This window comes from Thamnophis sirtalis, unplaced genomic scaffold (genome assembly GCF_051295495.1).
Source record: "Thamnophis sirtalis isolate CommonGarterSnake01/CBP01778 unplaced genomic scaffold, rThaSir2_p1.2 scaffold_7, whole genome shotgun sequence".
Taxonomy (NCBI): domain Eukaryota; kingdom Metazoa; phylum Chordata; class Lepidosauria; order Squamata; family Natricidae; genus Thamnophis; species Thamnophis sirtalis.
The window spans coordinates 6,478,726-6,503,892 of NW_028261387.1; the positions used below are offsets into that span (position 1 = coordinate 6,478,726).

Here is a 25,167-nt window from a genome sequence, read left to right on the forward strand (position 1 = left end):
AGGGAGGGAGGAAGGGAGGGGGGGGGAAAGAACAACAACCCCGCTTGCTCTGGCGGCGGCGGCAGCCGGGGGGGGGGGTTCGTATCACGCGATCCCCCGATTGGTTCAGAAGTGCTGCACGTGACACGGGGGAGGCCCCGCCCACGTGTGGCTTTCCCGCGAGAGCCAATCGCTTTTCGTCGACGGTTTTGCCTCCACAGGACATTCGGGAGGGGCGCCTGAGGGAAGCGGACGTTGGAGCCTCTCCGGCGGCTGACTCTCGAGGAGTAGGCCTCGACAAGGAAAGGCGGGAGAACGCTTGTGAGGCGCCGCGGGTATTTTCTTAAACCTCCGTGCGGTTCTTAAAAGGAGCGACGAACGGACTGCGCGGCGAAAACCTGTGTACTGTGATAGGTTTCTTTTAGAAGAGAGGATGAGGCGATCTAGTGTAGGTTTCCCCCCCCCCCCGGTTCCTTCTGTGGGGAGGTCTTTCTGACGTCCACTCGCTTCGTTTTTAAACCCGCCGAGGGTGGTGTGACAGGTAGTTTTCGACTTAACAACAGTTCGCTTCGTGACCGTTCATATGTAACAGCGGCACTGAGAATAAATGACTTAACGACCGTTTTTTTCCCACGCTTAACGACCGTTGCGGCGTTTCCCCATGGTCACGTGATCAAATCCAGAGGCTTAGCAACTGACTCCTATTTATGACCATTGCTGTGTTCCGGGATCATCTGAGCCCCTTTTGCCACCTTTGGGACAAGCAATGGCTGGAAGATTGGCTTAAGAAGCAGGTTGCTAACTTAAGAGCCTCAGTGGTTCACTTAACAACTGATGCAGAAAGGGCAAGAAAGGTTGTAAAATGGGGCAAAACTCATTTAAAAACTCTCTTGCTTAGCAACAGAAATTTTGGAGCTTAATTGTAAGTTGAGGACTGCTTGTATAAATATGTTCGGTAATTAAGCTAAACCTGTGAAGTTAACTGCCCGTGGACTATGTCATAAAACAGAATACAGAGTCACATTTTTTGTGGCACTACAATTGTCAAGTAATGAGCCACTCATAGGCACTTATGTTTTTTAAATGGAGAAACCTAAGGTGACCTATGGCATGTGTGCCACAGGTGGCACGCAGAGCCATTTGTTAGGGCATGCAAGGCATTGCATGCGTGTGCTAGACAGCTGATTTCGGCTTTCATTTTTGGCCGGTTTTTGCCCTCCACGCAAAACGGAAGTTCATGGAATGGACTTCCGGTTTGTCCATTGGGCTATTTCTTTCCCTCCATAGGCTTCAAGGAAGCCTTTGGGGCCTGGGGAGGGCGAAAAACGGATCTATCGCATGCAAAAAGTGGGGGGACGGGGGTTGCGCATGCATGCTTGGGGGGATCGCATGCACAGAGAGCGCAGATAGAATTATGGGTGTGGGCACAGCCGCACACAATCCCCCTGTGCTCCCCCCACTTTTGGCGCTTGGTGGCAAAAAGGTTAGCTATCACTGACCTATAACAATATGTAACAAATTTCAGTTTAGTTTCTGTTCCTGGGTATAAAGTGTGTTTTCCTAATTCCTTATCCTAAAATAAATAAAAAATAGCTATTGTTTCACAAAAACTTTGATTCTATGGTCAGGATGATATTTTGAAATTTATCTTTTTTTCAGGGACATTCTTTATTAACATTCAATGCAGAGCAGGCTTCCAGAATATTCTGGAACTCAGAACTCTCCAGAAGTTTCTAGAATTGGCCAGAAGTTTCTAGAACTTTCTGGAATCTTTTAGAACTTTCTAGTACTTTCTGGGACTCTCCAAAAATATCCATAGAAGTATAAAAGTACAAGTGCCTTAAACCGTGGACCAGTCCCGGCTGCAGAATGCCAGAAACGGCTGGGCAAACAAGCAGAGCCCCATCTGGTAGCAGATGAAACCACATACACCCTGGTCCACGGAAAACCTCTTTTCGTGGGACAGGTCCCTGGTGCCCAAAATGATGGAGGCCACTGCCTTAAACCAACATTTTTGTTTGTCTAATTGCTGAGTAAGACAATAATGAATAGCAGGATTTGATTGAGAAGGCATCAAGAAGTTGCTTGCATCCAGCAGGTGTATTTTGCTATGTGTGTGGACAATTTTCAAGAAGCAATATTAGGAAATGTATGAAATATATATATTTTAATTTATATAATCCTGCTAAATTTACAGAGTGGTATAGGGGAGAAAAGAGAGCCGTGAAGTGTGCTATCCCAATAATTTGTCTGATGGAAGTGGACAAGTCACAGATCAGAGAAAGCATGTATTTTAAAAATGGATCACATGAGGATCATGTGTATGTTGTTCATTCCTTTCTTGTTACCACATCCATAGCATGGCATCAATCTTCTAAGATTTTTACAGTGCACCTCTTAAGATAAAATCTAATACAGCAATAGGCAACATGATGCCTGCCTTCCAGGTGCTTAGAGTTCAGTTTCCATTTCCTGCAACGAGTCATTTCTCTGATTAATGACATACCAATGCATCACAAAAATGTAGATTGAACTATGATTCCACATGTTCACATGCACCACCAATCCCCCCTTTTTTGACAAAGAAAAGATGACCAAAATTAATTCAAGATAAATTAATAATTTGGATAATGAAGTACAGCATGACCTATTATCAAATAAAAATACATTATTTTTTCAAAATATCTAAAAATATACAGCTACTTTCCACATTACTGGAACTATTAAATTTGCAAATACTGGAATATTTAATTTTTAATTCAATGGAGATTAACATTTTAAGTCACTGAAATGTAATACATATATTACATAAATGAATAAATATAAATATCAACTATTATAACTTAATCTTGTAAGATGACAGCTGTTTTCAAATTCTCTCTTGAAATTCTATAGATAAAACAAAACTACTCTTGACAAATAGCAATGGTGATTGAACAGAATTTGGCCACTTCCTCAAAGTCATTACTGAAGTGTCACAAGATAAGATTGGCAGCTGCTTTGCTATGATTGGTTATTAAGTTTTTATGCAAATTTGAATAAAAGGAGCAATTAAGAAAGTTGTGTATTACTTTCCTGCAAAGGATATGAAGTTAGCTGACCTGCCGTTGAATCTCCCTTTTGAAAGAGTTGAAAGTAAGACCCTGAATCTCACTAATGTAAAGATTCTTTTGTGTACTGGTTGTAAAACAGAAAGGCATTTAATCACAAAAAAAAAACAGTCTCCCTAGTATGTCTGAATTACAGAATTTTTTGTAATAAAGCCTACATCCTTTTGTAAGTCTGGCTCAAAAACTTTTTTTTAATCTGAATTTTTTTTTCATAGCCAACTGAATTCAGATATTTAATGAAAAGTCTGCAGTTTTAAATTAAACTTAGCCAAGAGGAAACCAAGTTACTTTGCTGGATCATAGCAGCAGCAAGACATTCATAGCACCAGTGAGACATTCATTGAAAATGAATTTGAACCATTATTTCAAATGGCATAATTATAACTGCACTCTAATAAGGTTTGGCTTAATTCAACTCTTCACAAAGCTGTGGGCACACAAAGTATAGTGCATGGAAAGTTGGCTGAGATAATTGCTGATGTATGCACCCTAGAGCAAATAGCTTACTATTTTAAGCCAGAAGATATTGGTCCGGCCACTATTGCAGGTAGAAAATCAAAGTAAAGCATTTTTCACAAATTGACTTACATGGGTGCAGCTTTAATGTGTTTGGCCAAGGATGTTGAGACTTGAATGGGTAGCGTTTTATTTAATCTTGAGAGAAATTGGGACAACTGGCTGTCTCTATTGATTGTTATTCAAATCTTTGGCCTTTTCAATATAAATGAGTAAGGAAGATTCTGTTCTATGTTCCCCTTTTCCCCTTTTGAGTTGTTCGCCGCCCTGAGTCCCTCCCGGAGAAGGGCGGCATACAAATAATAAAATTCAATTCAAAAAAGATGGTTACAATATTTTCATACGACTGACAGTATAAAGGTATGCTGAGGGAAACATTTGAAAAGTTCCCCACGAACTATTTTCTTCATAAGTGTAGTTGGAGAACCTGCTCATAACTTGTTGAGTGAAGTCCATGAGCATATTTTGGTTTATGGGAATCAAACTATGTTTATGGCACTTTGCAGAATCTTGTGTTCACATGATTGTGTTTTACAACAGTTTTGCTAAAAATGGACATTTACTTCCAGTTTTCAGCAAAACCAGCCCATAGGGAACCATTGATTGACTTAACTACTGCAACATTTTCTTAATGACAGCTGCAAAAAAGATAAGATCAGGTTGGTTATGACTATCGTTAGCCTAGCGGATGCTACCCTTGCTTGTAACTGGTGGAACTTTGAATTTATAGTAGGCAATACCCCCATTATAATAAGTGACAAGGCATTATAATGATTGATATCTTCAAAAATGAATCCCAACAACTTGTTCAGTAACAATAGTTTAATTATTTAATTAAATTTATTTAATTAACCTAAAACTATACATCTCAAGATTGGATATTGATATACATGACAGAAATAATTGGCTATTACTTAGTCTTGTTCTTCTCATTTTTTTGGTATTTTTTTGGTATTTATTGGACATTTATAGGCCGCCCTTTTCCCTGAGGGGACTCAGGGCGGCTTACAATCAAAAAGGACATAATGGCCTCATATTAATTAGAAACCATACCTATATTCATATTGTTATAAAACTGAATGCACTTTTGATTAATCAGTTGTACACTATAGTTTGCATGTTCATTTCCAAGACTGATATCAGATACAATAATAGTTTTATAAATATATGAATTAGCACATAATTATGTGAACCCAAGCAAGGCAATGTTATTTGTTACTAGCAGCTTCTTTTGATCAGTTTTTAAATAATGGCTTGACTGTGTTGTAGATTTATTGTATGTATGTATATATATATCCATCCTATATATAATATATAGAATGGATTGAGATTAGTCTAACAAGACTGTGATTGTATACTGAGGCTGCTATGAGACAACATCAGACTTTTACATATGAAGGGCTTGTACCTAATTATCGGTTATACTCCATACTACCAATATGGTAAGTCTGATATTTGTTGGTACCAGGTATCTATACACAAACAAGGTGATGATCATATCTAATATGCCTTCCTCTTCCTCCCATTTTCCCCACAACCACCACTCCCTGAGAAGAGTTGGACTGAAAGTGACTGGTCCAAAGTCACTCAGGCTTTCATGCCTATGGTGAGAGCAGAACTCAACAATCTCCAGATTTCCAGTCTGGTGTCTTAACCAGTTATAATTATTGTGGACAGAACACAAACAATTTAAACAGCTTACTTATACAAAGTCTGAATTATTCTTTAAGGCCATTGTCTTCCCACAGCTCATTAGGCATTAATATTTGGAATTCGTACTTAACTAAGATATTTTTTCTTGCAGTTTTAGAAACTTTTTTTTTTCAGTTTTCAGATAATATTTTTTAAAAACCACTAATCATAGATTTGGTTAATCCTAAGAAAAATTGACTTACATATTCCTCAAAATTGCATAGCATTTTTCTAGTCTATTATACATAATTGGAGTTTAATCTGTCATTGGAATACATTTTACAATTCTTTGCCTATGTAAATATTTTGCTTCTTTTTTAACAGCACTGTTCGAATAATAAATTACTTCTACCACTAACCATTACTAGTGGAGCTATTATAACAGTATCTCATTTGTAAATTTGTTCATTTGCTTTAGATAGCAATCGTGCTGCACTTTACCTTTTCTAAATTGGATTTTAAAAATCTTAAATATGCTAGCGAAGGCACTTCTTATTCTTTTAGTTGATCTCTGACCTTTGTCTGACCTCAACATCCACTTTGGAACTTAGAACATTTTGAGTTCCAAAGGCTTTTAAAAATGCAGCTGGGCCTATGGATAAGGAAAGAGAATCCACTCCTTCACTTCCATTAGCAGAAATTGCTTCTACTGACAGAAGTATAGTGTAGGCTTGTTGTCTACACACACACATACACACACACACACACACACACAAAATTATCAATTAAACTACGGGACTGCATGTGGTTCTTTTGAGTATACATGTACAAACATTTATCTTACATACCAGGATCCTTGCCTCATTTTTTTTTTTAGATTTAAAATACTGGAATCAATTTCAGAAGAATCATAGTTGTCAAAAGATGCATATGGGTCAGAGGGAGATGCAGGATAGACGTTATTTTATTGTGATATATTTTATAAGCAGTTAGGACAGACTGGCCTACAGCTGTTCCAGACGTCTGCATGGAGGATCACAAAGTGCCAGTATGACTTCCACAATTACAATCATAATTTCTCAGCAGCAATTTCCATGAGGATTTCAATGACGTACTATCATTATTCAAGCAAATGTACACAAACTGCTTTCACGGAGCCTATTGCTGTCTTATGTTCTCTGAACATATTTAAATATTTCAAAATAGTCTGGGTATCATCTCTACTGGTGTGACTACAGCCCTTTGAGTTCATAAAGATTTGCCACACTGCCAACAAGGCTCTTCTGCATGAAAAGCAATTACCTGGACCCAACCTTAGAAGAAATTTCAAGTTTTATATTCAATGAAGAGCAGCGAGGGTTCCATTGGGCTTTATGGCCATTTCCGCTGACACACCTGAACAATTCATGCCTAATATTTATTGCACAGTAACATTCTTCATTTCTTGGTTAATACAATTAGCGTGTATTCTAACAATGGAATTTCAAGACTGGACAGAGCCACTTTAGTTAAATAAGTTTTCCAGATTTTTTTTTAAAGCTCTATATTATAGTACATTATATACACATGAATATACTACTGTGGCTCCAAAAGGAACTATAATACTTTTATAGAGTTATATGGCTACTTTTAAAAATACACTTTAAAAATATTTTCAAATTAAGATAGTAAGCAATGAAATGTACTGTCCATAAATTGTAAGAATGATCTTATCAAGTAAAGAAATTGTTCTCTGAACAAATAGACACATATGCATTATTGGTTATGGCAATTTACAATGGCATCCATCTAATGTAGAACAAGTATCAGATACTGTAGTTATGCTGCTTCTAATTGGGGAGGCTCTCATTTTAAAAACTTGAGAATGGTGCAGCAATATAGCTTGTGGCATTCATTCACACAAAGCTTCCAAATGAAAATATTAAATTCTTCCTCTTGGAGAATTCACCATGAATTATAAGACATTTACATCAGCACATTTTACAACATCAATTTCAGTGAATTATTTTCATATAAAATATTATAAATCTACAAACAATGATTCAGTGATACTTCATTGGTTTTGAACAGGAATACTTATCAGAAGCCTCATCATCATCAAACCTTCTTCCCAAAACAAAACATATCTTCCCACCAGATATTACATTTGATTCCATAACTTTCCAGCCAGCCTGGTGAATTTATTATTTGGCAGATTATAGAATCCAAACTCCCAACACACCCAGAGGACATAGGACAAAGTTTCATCTCTCTGATTTGAAACGTGTGTGTGTATGTGTACAGATCTGCATTCATATAAAATTAGAAAAGATGAAATAACTTTCAAAAACAGGTACGATTTAACAGATGCTGTCATGTGCTGTCGCAAGAAGAATGCAAAGGACATTTCTGCAGCTGTCGAAAATAGTAAATCATTCTGATTTAACCTCAGAGTTCAAGTTGGAAGCATTTCTAGTTCCAGGTTCTAGAAGCAATCCATTCAAGTTTTGCTCTGGGTTTCCCTTCTTTTACAGAAGTTGTTTTGCAAATTTTATTATTACACATCATTCTTCTGACACAGTATAAACTCTTCCAGTGCCTGATAATCCTCCAACAGTCTTTAGAAGTTCTTTTTCCACAATATTGACAAAATATTGTGACATGGAAAAGTCCGTTATGCTTTAATAGGATTTCCTGTTGGCTTTGGATCATAACTATATAAGAAAGTAGCAACTATTACCAGAACAGCTCCAAGAAAAAACACACTAAAGATAAAAAAAGAGAGAGAGAATAAATGTTTAGAATATATATTTTGTACATTCATAAAATGGGTATTTTATATAATGACTTACATGACGACTCTGGATGACATACACAATAAAAATGTAAAAACAGATAGAATCAATTAAAAATACAACTGAAATGAATTAAAAAGATCACAATTCTCTATCATCATGTAACCATCTAGCATACTCAGCTTGGAATGGGACATTAAGGCAGGGCCCTTTGGCCACGCCTCCTTTGCCCCCAGCCACCTGCTTCAGCCCATTTACAGCCAACTTTCCTCCTCCGCTGGCGTTCCCCCCCAGCCATTCTCCACGGCCAATGGGTTCTTGGTCCTCCGCCCTGGCCCTTTGTCCCTGCCCATTTGCCCAGACACCATTTGACCCAGGCCTCTGGTTGCCAGGACAAATAGCCTCCAGCCAATTGGGGGGCAGACAGAAGCAATGGCACTGAGGGGCAGCATACAACTGGCGATGGACCGATCGCAGAGGCTAGGGAGGGAGTGTACAATTCAAGTTTTTTTTTTAAAAAAAAACAACAGGCGAGAATAGCAATAGCAGTTAGACTTCTATACCGCTTCATAGGGCTTTCAGCGTGCTGACAAAACCACGGTGCTAAAACCGTGATGTCATCAGTGCGCCGAAAACAGCGCGCCGACGGAAGCGCGATTTAAGGTAAGATTTAGGTTTAGGGTTAGGTTTACAGCACGCTTCTGTCGGCGCGCTGTTTTCGGTGCGATTCAGCGCTCATTCGTTGGCGCGGTTCAGAACTCGCGGTTTTGTCACCGCGGTTTAGTCGGGCGCGCTTTTGTCGGTCGCCCTTTTGTCGGTGAACCTGTTATACCATCAAAATCTGGCTCAAAATGCAGCTACTAAAATTTGTGGATGAAAGTAGAAATAAAAGCATGCATATTAAACCTCCTTCTTTATATACCGTTATTTGTGTAATTCCACCCCATGGAGATCAACCGATTTTATGTTTGAGTTGATGTGTGCAATACTGCACCCACAAAATATATTTCTTCTATTATAGTGCAAAATATTTAGTTTAGAAGCTCACCAAAACATTTAAATTCAGTTCAAATTATACTTTATTTATACTTGTTCAAGGCATTTGTGTTTTAAAGACAAAATTAAAAAATACAACTTACCTTGTAGGGACAAAATCTTGAAGCCAGAAATATGAAATTAACGTTGACAATATAATAGATAATGATGTTGCAAATCCTTTTAAAATATTGTCTGCATATTTTATAACAGCTGCTATAACGAGGCCGCCAAGTGCCTGACAAAACATCGAAAATGTTTTTATTAATCTTAATGGTTAATCAGATATTGTTGTGCATATTTAGCAAAGAAATCCTGAAGGAAAAGTTATTACTTTATTTTTGTTACATTATTCTACGAATAATGCCATACATTATTTGTCTGTCTGCCTTAATCCTGAAAGCCATGATTTTTATAAGTATTTTATTGCAGCTAGTCCTCACTTAATGATGCTAACGGAGATTGGGACCTCCATCACTCAGTAAAGCAGTTACTAATTGGGGAAATCACTGCAACTGTCTTCTCCAGTTGGGACAAAATTACCTTTTGTTTGCTTCCTAACACTGTCTCATCCTTTGTAATGCTAGAGTGTGATTACTGTCTTGTACACACTTACAGCAAAACAATAATGCCATAACTTGAGGGTGGGAGCTGAGAGTGGGCTATGCAAACAACTTACTCTCTTGAAATCCTTTTATCTCCAATCTCTCTGCTCTGCAGGGGGAGGGGGGAGTTGCCTTCCATACCCCCAAGCCAGAGGTGGGTTCCTACCAGTTCGCACCAGTTCGGTAGAACCGGTTCGTCAAATCTACCGAACCGGTTAGAAGAGGTTCCACAAGTGGACTTGGAAAGCAGGCCACACCTACAGAAGAGGTTCCAAACATTTTTGAAACCCACCACTCACACACACACACACACTCGTACAGAGAGAGAAAGAGAAAGAAAGGAAGAAAGGAAGAAAGAAAAAAGAAAGAAAAAGTGAGAGATGAAAGAAAAAAAGGAAAAAGGGACAGAGAGATAGAAGGAAGGAAATATAGATAGATAGATAGATAGATAGATAGATAGATAGATAGATAGATAGATAGATAGATAGATAGATAGATAGAACACATGGCTGGCAAGCCACTCCCACCAGGTCACATGGCCGGCAAGCCACTCCCACAAAGGAGGCCACACCCACAGAGTAGGTTCGAAACACTTTTGAAACCCACCACTGCCCCAAGCAGAGAGATTGAAGAGAGATTTCAAAAGAGTAAGCTGTTTTCTCTTTTACACATCAGAAGCAATGCAAAAAAGATTCTTAAATACAATCGTAAATGGGCCACAAGCTTTTTATTTTAGCACTGTCATAACTTTGAATGGTGGCTGAACACCATTAAATCTTAATAAAATACTAAAAAAAAAAAATACAAATAGTAAGTGCGGACTACCTAAAATGTTTAATCTGAAAAAGAATTTCCTAATTTTTGATTACTGTTAATTTTAATTCAAATTTTTTTTTTTAAAAAAATGTCATTGTCAATTTTAATTGGGTTTGGAATATTCTATTTAATTTTTTTTTTAACTTTTGTATTATGTGTTTCTTTTAATGTTGTACGTCGCCCTGAGTCCTTGGGAGAAGGGCGGCATATAAATCGAATAAACATAAACCTAATTTCAGTATTTTTAATTAATTTAAATATATAATTGATTCTGGATGATTTATGCTAAGAACATTTTACTAAACTAATATATAATAATATAATGCATAGTATTGTATCATAAAATAAAATCCAATTTTCCAAGTTTTAAAGTCTCCATCAGATCTAGTTCTTATACCCTTTTCTGCTTTTGGTTCAAAGTTATTTCCATATTGTGCATTTAACATCAAAAGTGTTAAACTGTTCTTATTATTAAGTCTTACCCTCTAACTAAATGAGGCAAAGTTAACCATTTCCTATCAATTCTATTTCTGTTTATCGAGAAACAGAAGTTCATTTTTCAAATAACTGGTATTCATAATTAGTGGTGAGGGACAGGAGACTTACCTTGAAAGAATTTGTAATAAAACAATTCAATAAAAATTAATGTGCCTGATTAATTGGGACATATTTTTTTTTAATTCTTTCCACGCCAGTGGAATATTAGAACTCTGCCTTTTAAGATAAGCTTCCAAAAACTGAACAGAACATGTTCAATTTTGGTGTGGTGGGAGAAACTAGCCACACAAACACACGAAAAGACTAGGTTTGAAAATGGAGGAAAACATTTCAGAAAAAAAATATATCTCAGGTATTTTAGGAGAGGCAGTTGGACAATTACTCAGAATGCTCAGCTCCATTCTAAACCGTGACTCTGGTCATATGACTTAGAATGGAACATGTGCAGCCTGCTTCATACTACCCAATGCATATATTCATACATATTAACACATGGAGACAATCACAAAGGTAAGACAATACAGAGTCACACAACAGATTACTTCATTATACTAAATAAACAGACAGGTCCTATGGCCAGTGCTGGCGAAGGGGCTGTAGAGTATTTCAGAAGTCAGACCCTGCATGGACCCTTAATTAAGACTTCCTGTACAGTGGTGGGTTTCAAAAACTTTTGGAACCTACTCTGTGGGTGTGGCCTCCTTTGTGGGAGTGGCTTGCCGGCCATGTGACCTGGTGGGAGTGGCTTGCCGGCCATGTGTTCTCTCTCTCTCTCTCTCTCTCTCTCTTTCCTTTTGTCTCTCTGTCCCTTTTTTCTTTTATCTCTCACTTTTTTCTTTTATTTATTTATTTATTTATTTATTTCTTCCTTTCTTTCTCTTTCTCTCTGTCTCTCTGTGTCAGTCTGTCTGCCGGTGTGTGTGTGTGTGTGTGTGTGTGTGTGTGTGGTGGGTTTCAAAAATTTTTGGAACTTCTTCTGTAGGTATGGCCTGCTTTCCGGGTCCACCGGTGGAACCTCTTCTAACCGGTTCGGTAGATTTGACGAACCGGTTCTACAGAATAGGTGCGAACTGGTAGGAACCCACCTCTGTTCCTGTACCTCATCATGTGACCTAGGAATTGTGGTTAAGGGATTGAAAAAAATCCCAAAGCCATGTCAGCATGCTTTCCCTTGCCTTGTTAAATAAAACGTTTTTTTTTTTTAAGTATTAGTTCAACAAATTTGTGTAACTCACAATGGTAATTTCAATATTGGCACAACACAAGCCCAACTGATAAAATGTAATATTGGATGTATTACCTGCAAAACTACAACTATCCAAGTAAGCTTGTTATAACCTTGAAAAAATCCATTCTTTGATACAAGTTCTCCATCATAAATGTATACGCCCATCAATCCAAATATACTACCAAAAAATCCTGGAAGTCAAGACAAATATTGAGCCATGGTTAAGTTGGACAGAAAAGAAATTCCAAATGCTCTTTTATGCTACAATTTGGATTATGTCCTTTAATAAGCCAGATACAAATGGAAACCTCTCCTATTATCTCTAAATATTAGTTATTTATTTTGTGCTGTACATAAGAAAATATCAAAGAATGGTGATGACATCCTAATTTTTGATCCTAAAAGCTGTTTCAACACAGAACCTCATAAATACTATTTGCTTTCTACAATGAGTCCGTTGTAACACATGTAAAGGATCTAAACAGTTTCTATCAAGCATATGTGAGAAAGAAATATGCTTACCGTAGGTTTTGAATACTTATTCAGACATGCCAATGATTATCTGCTGGATTTATAATCTGTTTATTTTTAAGTATTACAGTTTTAAAACTAGGTTCTCCATCTTAATGCAATAGTTTATATTTTAAACGGTTATCTTAATTACTTCGGAAGCAGTTTTCTGTACCACAGCAAAAATGTACACAAGCCACTATTAATTGCAATTGCATCTGTTAACCACTGTGGTGCAGAAAAGGGCTGCTTATAATTTTTAAATACTCCCGTAGAGTAGTAATATTAACCTGGTCATTTTTAAGGTTTACTGGAGAACTCCGATTTTTGCATCTACATGAAATGAAATTTTATAGAAACCAAGTTAACCCATCCCAATGGTGTTAGGGTTTCTTTCTGGAAGTTCTATCAGCCCATCTTATTATTACAGGTAGTCCTCAGTTAATGACCACTTGTCCTGCGGCCATTGAAGTTACAACCAGTCCTTGAAAATCAGCTGTCCCAGGACCCCTGCAGTTTAGGGTGCGCGCTAAGGTGGGCAGATGACAAAACACGGATCATGACACAAAAACTGACTTACATACTTGCATCAGATGACAGGACACAAGTACGTAAGCGTGGATTATGCATCATGTAATTTTGATGTGATCTTGGCTCGTTCAGATGCCTGTGATAATGGCTATAGAAAGATGGCAACATTTAGTTTAATTTAATTGGTTTCTCATATAACACATAAGCTACAACGGTTTGAAGTGAGACATACAATACTTTTTCTCTGATAGCAAAAACCCCACCATCGCAAATTCATAAAAATATAATCGACGTTTCGAAAGGGAGTTGTCATACAGCATGAGACAACTTTTTTTTAAAAAAGCAAATTGCATTATTTGCATCAGGGTAATAATTGGACTATGATTTGGATGCTAGCCATTGCCTTTATCATCCATTAAATATTAGCAGAAATCAAACAGAAACTGACTCCTGTAATACATATTGGTAACAGGATATAAGTAATAGAGTTCCTTTTACAAAAGTTAATAGCAAACAGAGCCTTAACCTTATAACCATTTCTCTAAACTTAACAGAATGAAGTACTCTTAATTACAGTCAGATGCATGTCTGAATCTCTCTTTCAGATTTTATTTAAGACTTACCAAGCTGAATGTTTCTAATCCATACTGATTGCTTTGTTTCTTTCAAAATCTTTTCAAAATATACTCCGGCAAATCCACTAGAAAAGCAGGCTATAAGTACTGCTACCAAGCCCACAAGCTGTGATCCTGCTGAAAGTTCTTTAGCTGTTGCTGTCTGCAAATCTGATGGCCACTAAAAGAAATAAGGTAATATATTAAAATATATTTAAATCGCTGAATAAAATTAACAAGAAAGAAGTGTGGGGGGGGGGGGGAAATGCAGTAACACACCGGTAACATTTCATATAATGGTCTCCTTTACAACCAGTTCACATGCAAATTTCACAAATTCAGTCCAGTCAGATTCACCAGTTGATGGCTATTCATTCAAGCATGTGATTAATTTATGCAACCGACTAGTCACCACATACCAGTGGTGGGTTTCAAAATTTTTTGGAACCTACTCTGTGGGTGTGGCCTCCTTTGTGGGAGTGGCTTGCCGACCATGTGACCTGCTGGGAGTGGCTTGCCGGCCGTGTGTTCTCTCTCTCTCTCTCTCTCCTTCCTTTTGTCTCTCTGTCCCTTTTTCCTTTTTTTCTTTCATCTCTCTCTCACATTTTCTTTCTTTCTTTCTTTCTTTCTTTCTTTCTTTCTTCCTTTCTTTCTCTTTCTCTCTCTCTCTCCTTCCTTTTGTCTCTGTCCCCTTTTTCTTTTTTTCTTTCAACTCTCTCACTCTTTTTCTTTCTTTTTTCTTTATTTATTTATTTCTTCCTTTCTTTCTCTTTCTCTCTCTCTCTGTGTCAGTCTGTCTGTCTGTCTGTGTCTGTGAGCCAAGAGCTAAGAGCCAAGGTGGCGCAGTGGTTAAATGCAGCACTGCAGGCTACTGCTAGATCAGCAGTTCAGCGGTTCAAATCTCACCGGCTCAGGGTTGACTCAGCCTTCCATCCTTCCGAGGTGGGTAAAATGAGGACCCAGATTGTTGGGGGCAATATGCTGACTCTGTAAACTGCTTAGAGAGGCCTGAAAGGCCTATGAAGCGGTATATAAGTCTACTGCTATTGCTATTACTATTGCTGTGTGTGTGTGTGTGGGTGGGTGGGTGGGTGGGTGGGTGGGTGGCAGTGGTGGGTTTCAAAAATGTTTGGAACCTCTTCTGTAGGTGTGGCCTGCTTTCCGGGTCCACTGGTGGAACCTCTTCTAACCGGTTCGGTAGATTTGACGAACCGGTTCTACCGAATAGGTGCGAACTGGTAGGAACCCACCTCTTGGCCACATACTGAAAGAAACTACTGACAAAACAAATCCGTTGAGTTTTGAATATAAAACCAAGCTGAAGCCATTACTCTTCTTAGGCCAATTCTAAATAATATGCAATAGAATTTTAAGAACTGCCAGTTAGAACTGCTTACTAACCTTAGCTAGCGGTTACAATATTTTTTTTAGGTCATTCACAGCCTTACTAAATAAATATTTTATTACTAGATCTAAGATAATACTAGGTATAGAGGAAGTAATTCTCTTCACACTTTAGGTGGTAAAACATTAACAAACAAACTTAATATGTGAAGTCCTACAGCTCGGGGAGAAAAAACTTAAAGGCGTAAGAACAGGATTGGAAAAACTGGTTTGGCAGTAGTATATGTGAACAAGATCCGGGTGTTCGAGTTGAACATGAGCCAATAGCATGACCCAACTGCTAAAAAGCAAATGCTATTTAGCGGTTTACTAACATAAGATCATGGAAAATAACTATCTCATTCTACATTTACAATACTACCTTCAGTTCTGCACCCATAAGATCTCACGGGCTGGGCCTCCTTCGGGTACCGTCGACCGGGCAATGCCAGTTGGCGACTACTCGGGGGAGGGCTTTCTCTGTAGCTGCTCCGACCCTGTGGAACAATCTACCCGCAGAGATCCGGACCCTTCCCACTCTCTCGGCCTTCCGGAAAGCCATTAAAACTTGTCTGTTCCGGCAGGGCTGGGGCTGTTGACCCTAAAATACGGTCCAGCCCCATTTAGAACGGAGTGTATGGTGTGTTGTTTTTTAAATCTATCTTTTCTTTTTCCCTATATTTTATTTTTGATTTTATTTCTGTATTGTAAGCCGCCCGGAGTCCTACGGGATTGGGCGGCATATAAATGTTATTAAACTCTAAACTCAAAACTCTAAACATCGCAATCACAAAGAACAATGACAAACTAGAGTGACTTCAGAAGAAGCCTACCATATACAGGTAGCTGACTTATGACCACAATTGAGCCCCCAATATGTTACTAAGTGAGACATTTGTTACGTGAATTTTGCTCTATTTTACAACCTTTCTTGCCATATTTGTTAAGTGAATCACTGTAGTTGTTAAGTTTGTAACATAGCTATTAAGTGAATCTGTCTTCCCCATTGACCTTGCGCATCAGAAAGTCGCAAAAGGGGGTCCCATGACCCACGAGACGCCACAACCATCATAAATATACCTCCCAGCGGCCAGTAAGATCCCACAGATTGGGCCTCCTTCAGATGCCGTCAGCCAGACAGTGTCGGCTGGTGGGCCCCCGGAGGAGAGCCTTCTCTGTGGCTGCTCCGACTCTTTGGAATCAGCTACCCCAGGAGATCCGGACCATACCCACTCTCATGGCCTTCAGGAAAGCTGTAAAAACCTGGCTGTTCCGGTAGGCCTGGGGCTGTTGACCTCATTGTTGAGGTCCAGCCCTGATTAGAATGAATGCATGTGGTTTTGTGATTTTAAACTGCCTTTTTTCCCCCCTCTTTTTTTTGTAAGCCGCCCGGAGTCCTTCGGGATTGGGCGGCATATAAATCTTATAAATAAAATAAAATAAAATAAATAAATATGAGTCAGTTGCCAAGTGTCAGAATTTTGATCATGTGATCACGGGGATGCTACAATGGTTGTAAGTATGAAAAGTGGTCATGGGTTACTTTTGTCAGTGTCATTGTAACTTCAAACAGTCACTAAGCAAACTGTTGTAAGTTGAGGACTATCTGTAATGGAGAGATCAGAAACCTACTAGCTATAAGTTAAGCCTGCACAAGAAATACATCACAAGGAAGATGGGATATCAGTCTTCAGATAAACCAGTGGTAGTCAACCTGGTCCCTACCGCCCACTAGTGGGCGTTCCAGCTTTCATGGTGGGCGGTAGGAGTTTGCTGTAACTCTGCTTTATAAATTTTGTAAAGTAGAGTTACTTCCCTGTTCTGTCCCCCCTTCTTCGCTCGTTAACAGACGACAGGCAGACAAACTTAAAAGGAAAGAACTTTATCAGTCCTCGGCTCTGACTGGCTGCGAGCCCAAAAATAAACATAAATAAAGTCTCTGACAAGATAACAGAATGCAAAACAAAACTCTTACAAAGCAATTCACTTCTCCAAGTGTCTCCTTGAATCAGGGTTACAGAAAGCAAATCACTTCTCCAAGTGTCTCTCACAAACAAACCACGACCGATGATCAATGAACGTTGAATGAACGTTGACTCCTGCAACCAGGGCGTGGCACCATCCATCCTTTTATCACCAGAAGACGCCACTAACGAGCCCCAGCTGCATTGGTAATCTTGCATCCCGACTCAACTCACAGCAAACTTCTGCTGAGTCACAACACTTCCCTACTTTATAAATCACCATTACTGTGGAACCAGTGGGCGGTTAGAAAATTTTACTACTAACAGAGATACAAAAGTGGGCAGTAGGTATAAAAAGGTTGACTACCACTGAGATAAACTAACTATGTGAAAATACCTCTGTTTCATTATAGCTGGTATGCTAGAGGGGGGCCAAATCCTATTTAAATGCAGTATAAGAGTTATGAGGCATCAACCAAGTTTCTATCACCAAAACGAATTAAGATTTTCTCTGCCAGCATTAAGACGTATATTCATAACAGGATTTTACCTGTACAAATGCAACACCAGCCATCAGAATCACTAATGAAAGCCATTGATATACACCTAATTTCTTATTGAGCATTGACACGGAAAATAATGCAGTTGTGAGGATTTTCAGCTGATACGTGACCTGAAAAGATAAAAGAAAAATAATAATAAAATAGTCCCTGATTTGATTTCTGAGTTTTAACAATAAGACACTATCACAATGAAGTACCTGGTAAGTGGCCGCATCTAGATTTGATAAAGCAACATAGAGCAAGTTATTCTGTAGAGTGTAAATCCCGGAAGGAATAGCAAGTTTAAGAGTCTCCATTGGTTTATTAAGAATTTCATCATGTAACACCCTGTTCAGGGTTCGCAAGCTGCACTCTGTGCAAAGAGAAAATGCAATACATATTGTTGGTTAGAAGGAAGCCTATCCATTTTAATCACTTTTGTAGCTAAACATTTTAATGCTTTTGTGTGGAACATGCGATTTCTAAAGGGCTGGCATATTTTAAACTTGGGAAGGACCTAGATTCCGCCCCATCTTGTCACTATCTTTATTTCCTTAAATAATGAACATGAGCAGACACAGGTAGACCAAAATCTAGTAAATGGACTTGTGTTCCTATGGCTAAGTTGTATCTTCACCGTACAGTGGTGGGTTTCAAAAAATTTTGGAACCTACTCTATGGGTGTGGCCTCCTTTGTGGGAGTGGCTTGCCGGCCATGTGACCTAGTGGGAGTGGCTTGCCAGCCATGTGTTTTCTTTCTCTCTCTCTCTTTCCTTTTGTCTCTCTGTCCCTTTTTTCTTTTTTTATCTCTCTCTCACTCTTTTTCTTTCTTCTTTCTTTCTTTCTTTCTTTCTTTCTTTCTTTCTTTCTTTCTTTCTTTCTTCCTTTCTTTCTCTTTCTCTCTCTCTCTGTGTCAGTCTCTCTCTCTCTCTCTCTCTCTCTCTCTCTCTCTCTCTCTCTCTCTCTCTCTCTGTGTGTGAGTGTGTGTGTAGCAGTGGTGGGTTTCAAAAATTTTTGGAACCTCTTCTGTAGGTGTGGCCTGCTTTCTGGGTTCACTGGTGGAATCTCTTCTAACCGGTTCGGTAGATTTGACGAACCGGTTCTACCGTATAGGTGCGAACTGGTAGGAACCCACCTCTGTCACAGTATAACCTACAGAGTATACAGGTAATGCTCAACTTACAACTACAACTGGAACCGGAATTTTGGTCATTACGGTCGTAAGTTGAGTCACCACATCACCAAATCTGATTTTACAACCGTTTTTACTGCAGTCATATGTTGAGTCACTGTAATTGCGAGTTGAGTGATGCATTTTAAGTGCAAATCCAATTTCCACAATGGAGGGGTTTTTTTTAACCAGAATCCGTCAGAAATTGTGATCATGTGACTGCGGGACACTCAACAAGTTATAAATACAAGTTAGTTGCCAGGTTCCTGAGCGGCAATCATATCATTGCAGGGTGTGTGTGTCTGTGTGTGTGATGTTGCAGCAGTCAGAAGTGCTTCACAGGCCATAAAGCTCTCTATTGTTAATGCACACTTTTCAAAGCTCTTATTAATTCAAACTGTCATTAAGCAAGTGGATGTAAATCAGGGACTATCTGTAGTATGAATTCCCAGAAAACATTACTATGTCATTCAAGGAACTGATGAATCAAATTTGAATTCCCTTCCTGGCAATTACTCTCCATAACCCCATGCATCCCTTCTGTAAATATTTTCAAGTTTAGGTAACTTAAATGTTCGCCATCTAAACCTCTTACAATTTCCAAGTCCTCTTTGTATACTTCTTTAATCAATATACTTATTTGGCCAGTGCATTTGATTTACTCCTGGGAAGGCGCCTTATTAACTCCTTGTAATATCTGAAGATAATGCTGAGATACTTACTGCTGTCTTTGTAAACCAACAAAATGCAAGCCGTAATTTTCAAAAGTTCAGCAATCACCACTGCAGTTGAAGACAAATAGCGAGGCCCTTCTTCTTTCAGTGTCCTGGAATATCGCATAGTCAACACCAAACTAGTGGTCTGAAAGACTAATATGCTCAAAGAAAGGTATTTTAAGTTGGTAGACATAGCTTGGCAATCACCTTCCTGAAAAAGAAAGAGAGAAGAGCGAGAGAATTGTAGAAATCACTTTATCACGTGATATGTTCCCTGTAGAGAGCAGGGCCAGCATATAGCAGTAGCTATATGGATTCGATTCATGTGCCATGTTAAATGATTTAACTATGGTGTATGGAACTGTATTGAAACCTAAACCAAATAAATACCCTATCACTAAATATGCTGAATATTTGCTTTCTGGGTGTTAAATTATTAGTTATCTTTCCGAATAGATCTATGCAATTTTTGAACAAATGCATATTGCTGATTTATGATCTTTTAAGAAAAGTGAGGGGGATAATTCATACTTTTGGGGAGATTATCCATAAACTAATCTCCTCTATTCATAAAGATTCTTCTATACAGTATAGAAGGCAGTTCTTGCATATCATTTTAAGAATTGCAGTTTTAAAGCTACTGGGGCTTTTTCCAACATGTGCTTCATTTCTAATATAATTAAAGAGCTGTTGCTTATGTCACTGGGGTAGAAATAGCAGCAACTGTTTGAAGAGAATGCCAACTCTACCCATATTGCTTGCTCCTAAACTTCAAGGCCTCAAATAGATTACCGTATTTGATACGGTAGTATCAGATACGGTAGTATTTGATTTTTGCCAGAGCAAAGTCCTGCCACTCCTAAAGGAATATGAAAACAGCTTGCTCTGAAGGAGTTAGGTCAGGGGTGGGATTGGAAAAATGTTAGCAACCGGTTCTCTGCCTGGTTGCTGGGTGGGCGTGGCTTATTTGGCCTCCTGCACCATGGCCGGTGGGGGGGGGTGTTTTCTCCCTCCCCAGGCTCCAGCGGGTTTCCTTGAGCCTCCGGGAGGGTGAAAATGGCCTCTCATGGGCTCCGGAGGCCGGAAATGGGCCTGTTTTTAGACCTCCGCTACTTCCAGTAGCCCTTTCCCCCCGTCACCAGGCTCCAGAGGTTTTCCCTGTGCCTCCAGGAGGGTGAACATTGCCTCCCACGGGCTCTGGAAGAGGAAATGGGTCCGTTTTTCACCCTCCCAGAGCCTCCACGCAGGCTGACACCTGACATCCAAAATGGGCCACGTGGAGACTCCTGGGAGGGATGGGGAGGGATGGATGGGGCGCGGCCAGCCAGTCCTTGCAACAACCAGTTCAGTGAACTGGATTCAAAATTAATACCTGGTTCATCCAAACCAGTACAAACCAGCTGAATTTCATTCCTAAGTTAGGGTACTTACTAGTCCTCTCAGTACTATTTGCTCAGGAAAAGAAATCAAAACCTATAACGCTTACGTAAGTTATCTCTCTCTGACCTGTTAAGGTGGAAAAGCAAGCAAGAAAAAAAAAAGTCTGGTAACGAAGTGTGGGTTTAAAAAAAAAACAGGAAAAAGGAAAAATATTCACCCTTTGAAGAATTTATCAGCAAAATCATCTGCGCTCTCTGGACATTTGTTTACTCTTGCTAAATGTATCTGTTGTCTGCTAAATTGCACAAAATCTGAACTAACCAGTTTCACTTCAGGAAGGGAGAAAGACATTTTTGAAGGTGGCTCTCTGGTGTTGAGGGAAACTATTGAATGTTAAGATTTTTTATTTATTTATGCATGTATTAAACAAATTTGTAAAGCCACCCATCTGTCAAGAAGATAGATATGTTCGTTTCGCCCATCCTTTGTTGCCACCAGAATGAATATTTTGATTTCCAGTTTAGATCAGGCGCCAATAACTAAGATCTGAATGGAAACTCCACATATGCAAAGCCAAAGGCAGTTAAGTTACACAGGCTCAGAAAAAATATACATTTGAATAAATAGGAGCACCCACATGGTAAAACGAGTCCCATCCTTTCCTGTATGCCTCCCTTATTCAAACAGACATTTTCCTGAGCCACTGTGTGGTAGAATAGAATAGAATAGAATAGAATTTTATTATTTGTATGCCGCCCTTCTCCGGGAGGACTCAGGGTGGCGAACAATTCAAAAAGGGGAAAAGGGAAACATAAAAACGAAATACAAATAATAAAAATAGGCAACAGTTGCACAACCATACATGTCGAGAGGGGAGGGAACTCATCACCCCCAGGCCTGCCGGCAAAGCCAGGTTTTGACGGCTTTTCGGAAGGCCTGGAGAGAGGTGAGGGTCCGAATCCCTGCGGGGAGTTCATTCCAGAGGGCCGGAGCTGCCACAGAGAAGGCCCTCCTCCGGGTAATAGCCAGATGGCATTGGCAGGTAGACGGAACCCGGAGGAGGCCGACCCTGTGAGATCTAATGGGTCTGTGGGAGGTAATTGGCAGCAGGCGGTCTCTCAAGTGGTCTCTATAAAAGCTGTGGCTTCTTTAAACAGCAGCCAACAGAGAATGCCAATGCAGATCTTAAAACACAATGCCCATGTTAGTTCTATATAAAGTAGAACCTCTGGTCATGAATGCTTCTGACCACGACCAAATCGGGTTCCGACCCAAAAAATTCACTCCCCCCCCCCCCAATGGCCGATTTCTCCAAAGTTAGGTTCGGGTCACAACCAAATCTGTTTGCGACCAAAGTTATGGAACGAATTATGGTTGTGATCAGAGGTTCTACTGTACTGCATATCTCAGATGCTGATAGACTACTTTTCAAGTCTAAGCCAGTGACATCCCACACCCTTCCATCTTGTACCAAATTGCTGAACAATACTGGAAGAAATCTTGAGTCTATTACATTTAACTCCAAGTAAGCAGATTCAGCAGGACTGCTGCCTATATTCAATAATAACTAAGCCAAAAGTTTGGTGATCAGTCGAAAGGTTTGGGGACTACATTTCCCCTGAAAGAGAAAGCTCACAGCGCTTCCTGACCACTATCTCTTTATGGATTTCCAGCAGGGGTGGGTTTCAGGCAGTTCGCGGCAGTCCCCGCGAACCGGTTGGTCGGCGAACCCGGAAGTAAGTAACTTCCGGGAACGCCGAAGGATCCACCCGCCCGCCCGCCCTTCTTACCCAGTTTTGACGAGTTCTGCGCTTCCACGCATGCGCAGAACGCATACAGCGCCTGCGCGATCCTCCAGGAGCAGCTGGAGCATCGCACAGGCGCTAGTACGCATGCGTGCACTGCGCGCGTGCACGAGGACGCCGCCGGCCCCGTTCCAACCGAACCGGTTGGAACGGGGCGAGAAACCCACCCCTGATTTCCAGGTTAGTGACAAGAGGCAAGGAGGATACTTGCTCCATCACGTGAAATGCGTCAATTGCAACTCTTCTCGAACCAGCGAGAGTCGTATGGTTTACAGGGCAACAGCTACAGTGAGCTCCATGAAAGGCAGATTTTAAAATTCTGTATTCAGGCTGCTAATGGATGCATGCTATTAGGAACAAAACTGTGCCCATATTGATAGACTTGAAGGCAGCCAAGTGTTTTTTTTCTGAAACACAATTTAAGATGTTCTGATTTTTAAAATCCAGAATCGCTGTGGCCTAAAAGAAAACCATCGAAAAACGACAGAAGACATTCTCTTAAAAGATATAAGCACTTTCCAAACACCATTTATTAGACGTACGAGAAAGGTCCTTTCTTTTGCTTGTCCCAAGCTATGCAATAATTTCCTTGGGAATTTTAATAAGGGTTTTTTTTCTTTCTGTTTTCAGAAAACGAAAACAAGACTTTCTTCTTTAGCCAAGGTGTTTCAGTCTCAGGGGGACTAAAGACCTTAAGAGTGACTCTGTTTTTATCAGATGTTAATTGTTTGTTCTATTTTTATTGTAGCTTTAAACAATTTTACTGGGGCAGAAAGATAATAAATAAGCCTAAACAAAGGTCAAGTTCTTTTAAAACAATTCACAAAGGATACTTTGACTCCATAAAAGACTCTCACTTGTCTTGAATCAAGAGTCAAACAATTCAATTTTAAATGGGTTTGGCAAAGGAAATATTGAGTTTGAGTTTCGTTTTATTTATATGCCGCCCTATTCCCAGCGGGACTCAGGGCGGCGCACAAACCCAAGGGGGGAAAGGGAAACACAAAAACTACAAATACAAGCATTTAAAAACAACCAACAGCCACACGATTCGAGAGGGGAAGGGAACTCATCGACCCCAGGCCTGCCGACACAGCCAGGTTTTAACGGCTTTTCGGAAGGCCTGGAGAGAGGTGAGGGTCTGAATCTCTGCGGGGAGTTCGTTCCAAAAGGCCGGAGCTGCCACAGAGAAGGCCCTCCCCCGGGTAGTAGCCAGATGACATTGGCTGGTAGACGGAACCCGGAGGAGGCCTACTCTGTGTGATCTAATGGGTCTTTGGGAGGTAATTGGCAGCAGGCGGTCTCTCAAGACCCAGGTCCAATACCATGAAGGGCTTTATAAGTGACGACTAGCACCTTGAAGCGTATCCGGAGACCAATCGGTAACCAGTGCAGCTCGCGGAGGATAGGTGTAACGTGGGTGTACCGAGGTGCACCCACAATCGCTCGCGATTGAATAGATGGATATCTCAATGTCATTTAAAAAAAAATAGGTCTCGTCGTAGTTGTAACATTTTGAAAATCGGTATTTGGATTGAGCAGATGGAGAGCTATATTATAAATTGTTATCAGTTGAGGGAAGGATACAACTATATAGCTTTCCATTGTATCTGCGACTAAAGTCATAGTTTCTGTACCCAGGAATAATTAGAATCTACTATTATCTCATACTTTGGAGATGAGAGGATTACCATTTTTTATTTTCTTTACTCTTTTTTTAGAGATGGACAATTTCAGAGTGTGTAAAAACTTGCATAGACACAGTCTAGATTAAATGCCATCTGAAAAAGCATGGGCTTGGTAGAATTATAAGGTAAACTGTTCATCTGAATAAAACTAAAAAAAAAAAAATGGAATAGGCACCATTCTACTGGAAATCTGTTTGGATGTGTATATTTTAAATTAATAAAGTACTAAAAGGAATACCAAGCTTATTTTTAGGATTAAAAACATGGTAAAATACAGGAATTATAAAAAAATATATCTTCTAAGACGTAAATTTGGGGCATTAGGCAAGCAGAACATGTTTTAACTACTTTTGTCGTTATCTCCATTGGGGGTCCCCCCCCATGTGCATTCAGGTAATGTATAAATACATACACACCACTGTATATCTATATTGTTAGAATCCTTCTGTATAATGTTCCTATGTCCAGAACATTTTAGTTTAATTTGGAGATTAGTAAAAACACTAAAACATAAGCCAGTAAGAATTAAATATTTAAGTTAATTATTCAAGTATTGACTCTAACATAGTCAACCTATCTATTTTAACAAGATGAATGGTTGCTTACCCTGGAGTTTTACCATTTTTGGAGATATCAAATAACTGTTTTCTGTTCATTAATATAAACTTTA

General features: G+C 39.5%; 1 protein-coding gene across 5 annotated transcripts in view; it reads right to left on the reverse strand.

The window, feature by feature from the left end:
• Positions 1-6,183: 6,183 nt before the first annotated feature.
• SLC35A3 (solute carrier family 35 member A3) overlaps positions 6,184-25,167 on the reverse strand; it is a 29,332-nt gene continuing 10,348 nt past the window's right edge. For 4 of the 5 annotated variants that reach the window (XM_087719247.1, XM_087719246.1, XM_014070588.2 and 1 more), the window contains exons 2-8: positions 19,631-19,835; positions 17,956-18,110; positions 17,746-17,868; positions 13,858-14,029; positions 12,266-12,384; positions 9,151-9,284; positions 6,184-7,981 (exon numbers count right to left, since the gene is read on the reverse strand). In XM_087719247.1, coding sequence (XP_087575373.1) covers positions 7,891-7,981; positions 9,151-9,284; positions 12,266-12,384; positions 13,858-14,029; positions 17,746-17,868; positions 17,956-18,110; positions 19,631-19,817 — 981 coding nt within the window. In that variant the 5' untranslated portion in view covers positions 19,818-19,835 and the 3' untranslated portion in view covers positions 6,184-7,890. The remainder of the gene's footprint in view (positions 7,982-9,150; positions 9,285-12,265; positions 12,385-13,857; positions 14,030-17,745; positions 17,869-17,955; positions 18,111-19,630; positions 19,836-25,167) is intronic. The other variant, XM_014070590.2, reaches the window with a different exon arrangement.